Below are 4,379 nucleotides of genomic sequence, written 5' to 3'. Positions count from 1 at the left end.
TGTCTGGGAGAGAAGGCAGGTTCAAGTTCTAATGTAGACTCCAACTCACGAAATGCTCCGAGAGCGAGCGGGGCTGTTGGACGGCTGCCGCATTAAAGCTTTGCCCACTTAATCAGCATCAGAAGCCTCCCTGACTCAAGACCAGGACTGCTTGGGAACGACCCATGGGAGGAAGACTGCCCCCCGATTTGATAGGGTTAGCCTAACGCACTGTAAAACCCTCCAGAATGGAAACCCTCCACCGAAACGGAAACAGCCCGCCCTTGAATCACTGGAAGGCTGTGTCAGCCAGAAACCACGGACTGAAGTCCACAGGAACCTCAGATCCATCATTTGTGAGAAGGAAAAGCTACTGAGAGCATCTCCCCTGAGGAAGAGTCTCTCCCCTGCCTCTGGTGCCCTGGTGCCCGGAACTGCAGGGTGAGCATCGCCCTGGGAGGCTGGCACCGGCCCCCGCCTCCTGCGCCGGATTATATTAGCATTCCTCACACATGTTCTGCCTGAAAAAATGATTTTAATCAGGACACAGATTTAGATAGATTAAAATCTGTTTGATGACACAGTCCTTGCTATTCACAACATGCCCTTTAAGCGCGCATGTTTGTTTACAAATAATGTGACAAACCCTCACGAAACAAACTCTTACTATGAGCCAAAACACGGCCTCAAGGGGCCTCTGCTGTCCCCACCTCTGCCCCCTGCTCCTGGGAGACTTAAACCTGTCACGGTGGCTCATGCAGGACACAGAGATAACGATGACAATCAACAAGGACCAACAGAATGATGACTCAGCCCAGTGGCCTGAAGCAAAACTCTTCGAACTTTATTTAGTTAAAAAAACGACACAAAGAAACGGGTACTAAACGGCCCGACGGCACAGAAGGGCCCACATCCGCGGCCAGGCGTCTCCCGGGGCGGACCGGAGGCCCCACGGCGGCGGCCAGGGTCCCGGGGGGCCCCAGACACCATCCGGGCAAAGGCAGGGCCGCATCCCCGTCGCCCCCACGTCCGCGGGCTCCCGGGACACGGGCCCCACCGGAGACCTGCCTGCGTGTGGCCAGGGCAGGGCTGGCGCCCAGACACGTGTCCCGCAGCCACTCACCAGGCGTGTCCCGGGGCGCGTCACGCTCTTCTGACGGAGAAGAACTCCGGCCCCGGTCCCGCGCCCCTGGGTCCCTTCCACGGAGGCGGCGATGGGTCCCCTTTCTCAGTCCGCGGGCAGCTGCCCGCTCTCCCTCCCCAGGCACGAGCGCCCTGTCTCCCTCGCCCCCACTCCCCGGGCTGTCGTGGGGAGGGGACAGCCAGGACCGGAGCGGCCGCTGGGGCCTCCGTCCCTCAGTCCCGCGGCCCTGGGCCGAAGGGCTGGAGCGGGGGCAGCTGCCCCAGGGCCGAGGCGGCGCCGGCAGCCGGGCCCTCCCCGGGCCCCACGGACGCCCCGGGCCCGGGGCCCCCGGCCTCAGCGGCTCCCGAACCGCGGCCCTGGGAGGCGGAGGACTGCGGCCTGGACGCCGAGGCCCCCTCCTCCGCCTCCCTCGTGGCCCAGGGCGAGTAGGAGAGGATGGTGAAGCCCATCTTGAGCAGGGCCGAGGCCGCGGGGACCAGCTCTTCGGTCTGGCCCGGAAACGAGGACTCCAGGACGCTCAGCTGCCACCGGTGCAGGTCCTGCTCCCGCGGCGCGTCCTGCAGCCGCACCACCCACACCTCGTCGGGCTCCAGCAGCACCCGCCAGCCCTGGCCCGGCGTCCTCCGCGTCCAGCCCGGCGTCATCTTGCGGAGGTAGATGGCGTCGTAGCAGCCCACCATGGAGATGACCTGCAGGTCCCTCAGCCAGGCCTCGGCCTCGGCGGGGTCCACGGCCCGGGTGGCGCCCAGCTCCAGCACCATGGGCTCCCCCGGGGGCAGGTCCACCTTGAGAAAGCCCTGCCACGGGGGAGGGAGGCTCGGCCAGTGCGAGCAGGTGGGGGGCCCCTCGAGTCTCCAGGGCAGGCTCTGCATCCAGTCCGCGTCCTCGGGCCCCAGGCCCAGGGGGGCCGCGTCCTGAGGCTCCAGCTCGGTGGGCACGAAGTGGTGGTCCGGGCCGGCCTCCTCGGACCCCGCAGGGGCTGGCGCCGGGGGCCCCGGCCCCCAGCCCGCCGCACCCCCCGGGCCGGCGTCGCCTTGGCCCTGCCCCCAGCCGAGCCCCGAGCCCGGGGACCCGCCCTGCTCCGAGCCCGCCGCCTCGTGCTCCGCCAGCTCGGGGTCCCAGTCTTCGTCCTCCCAGTCGTCCAGCTCCAGCAGGTCTCGGAGTTCCAGGAAGGCGGTCTTGAAGCACGCGAAGCAGACCCCCGGCTGCGCCCCGTGTTGCAGCTGATACAGCCAGGACGCGTGCAGGTAGGACATGCCCTCGGCCCCGTGCCGCGCGCTGACCGGGGGGCACATGGCCGTGCGGGGGGGGGGGGCGCCCGGGGGCGGGGAAAGGACGGGGATCCTCCTGCGGGTGTCTGGGCCGGGCCCGAAGCAACAGGGACCCGCAGAGGTCGGGGACGTCGGGCTTCCGGAAAATTCTGCAGCTTCCGCGACGGCGCTATTCTCTGGGAGGCTGCAAAGGACAAGCAACTGAGGTTGGGGGCCCCCCTGGCAGGCGGGGTGGGACGGTCACCGGTCGCGGTCGCCGGGAGGAGCCCGGGCAGGGGGGGCGACGGGTTGAGACCCGGCCCTTTCAGCCCTGCCCTGCGCGTAGCTGCTCCCAGGCCCGTGGGGCACGCGGCCCCCCCCGGCCCCCACTCCCGACACCCCGGCACCCAGGCGGCAGAACCTCCGAGAACCAGACGGATCCCGACCGAACCTGAGGGGAGTTGACGGGACCTGACAGGAGCTGAAGGAACCTGAGAGAACCGGAGGGAAACTGAGGGAAGCTGACAGGAGCTGAGGGATCCGGACACATCCTGACAGAACCTGACAGAAGCTGAGGGAAGCTGAGGGAACCTGACAGAAGCTGAGAGAACCTGACAGGAGCTGAGGGAAGCTGACAGGAGCTGAGGGATCCGGACACATCCTGACAGAACCTCACAGAAGCTGAAGGAAGCTGAGGGAAGCTGACAGGAGCTGAGGTGACCTGACAGGAGCTGAGGGAAGCTGACAGGAGCTGAGGGATCCGGACACATCCTGACAGAACCTCACAGAAGCTGAGGGAAGCTGACAGGAGCTGAGGGATCCGGACACATCCTGACAGAACCTGACAGAAGCTGAAGGAAGCTGAGGGAACCTGACAGAAGCTGAGAGAACCTGACAGGAGCTGAGGGAAGCTGACAGGAGCCGAGGGAAGCTGACAGGAGCTGAGGGATCCGGACACATCCTGACAGAACCTGACAGAAGCTGAGGGAAGCTGAGGGAACCTGACAGAAGCTGAGAGAACCTGACAGGAGCTGAGGGAAGCTGACAGGAGCTGAGGGATCCGGACACATCCTGACAGAACCTCACAGAAGCTGAAGGAAGCTGAGGGAAGCTGACAGGAGCTGAGGTGACCTGACAGGAGCTGAGGGAAGCTGACAGGAGCTGAGGGATCCGGACACATCCTGACAGAACCTCACAGAAGCTGAGGGAAGCTGACAGGAGCTGAGGGATCCGGACACATCCTGACAGAACCTGACAGAAGCTGAGAGAACCTGACAGGAGCTGAGGGAAGCTGACAGGAGCCGAGGGAAGCTGACAGGAGCTGAGGGAACCTGACAGAAGCTGAGAGAACCTGACAGGAGCTGAGGGAAGCTGACAGGAGCCGAGGGAAGCTGACAGGAGCTGAGGGATCCGGACACATCCTGACAGAACCTCACAGAAGCTGAAGGAAGCTGAGGGAACCTGACAGAAGCTGAGGGAACCTGACAGGAGCTGAGGGAAGCTGACAGGAGCTGAGGGATCCGGACACATCCCGACAGAACCTCACAGAAGCTGAAGGAAGCTGACAGGAGCTGAGGGATCCTGACAGGAGCTGAGGGAAGCTGACAGGAGCTGAGGGATCCGGACACATCCCGACAGAACCTCACAGAAGCTGAAGGAAGCTGACAGGAGCTGAGGGATCCTGACAGGAGCTGAGGGAACCTGACAGAAGCTGAGGGAACCTGACAGGAGCTGAGGGAAGCTGACAGGAGGTAAGGGAACCTGACAGGATCTGACAGGAGCTGAGGGATCCTCACGGAAGCTGACGAAACCCGATGGAAGCTGATGGACCCCGAGGGAAGCGCATGGAACCGACCCCCCACCGCGCCACAGGCCAGGCTGGGCCACCTGGGTGCTTCAGCCTCTCAGCCCACCCCAGCCCGCCAGCCCGTGTCCCCCAGACCCTCTCCTCAGCCCAAAGGGCTCTCACCCTGCTCGGCACCGCCCTCCTGCGGGTGCCCCCCAGA

At 64.8% G+C, this 4,379-nt stretch overlaps 1 protein-coding gene across 1 annotated transcript; it reads right to left on the bottom strand.

Moving 5' to 3' along the window:
* Nucleotides 1-1,305: 1,305 nt before the first annotated feature.
* On the bottom strand, nt 1,306-2,434 carry TEX19 (testis expressed 19). Its single transcript, XM_082705611.1, has one exon. It carries the CDS (start codon nt 2,416-2,418, stop codon nt 1,336-1,338), a length of 1,083 nt encoding a protein of 360 aa, XP_082561737.1. The 5' UTR covers nt 2,419-2,434; the 3' UTR covers nt 1,306-1,335.
* Between the last annotated feature and the right edge of the window lie 1,945 nt (nt 2,435-4,379).

This window comes from Mustela nivalis (genome assembly GCF_964662115.1).
Source record: "Mustela nivalis genome assembly, chromosome: 17".
NCBI lineage: Eukaryota > Metazoa > Chordata > Mammalia > Carnivora > Mustelidae > Mustela > Mustela nivalis.
The sequence above is the reverse complement of the archived record's forward strand: the minus strand, read 5'-3'. Positions and strand labels throughout refer to the sequence as shown.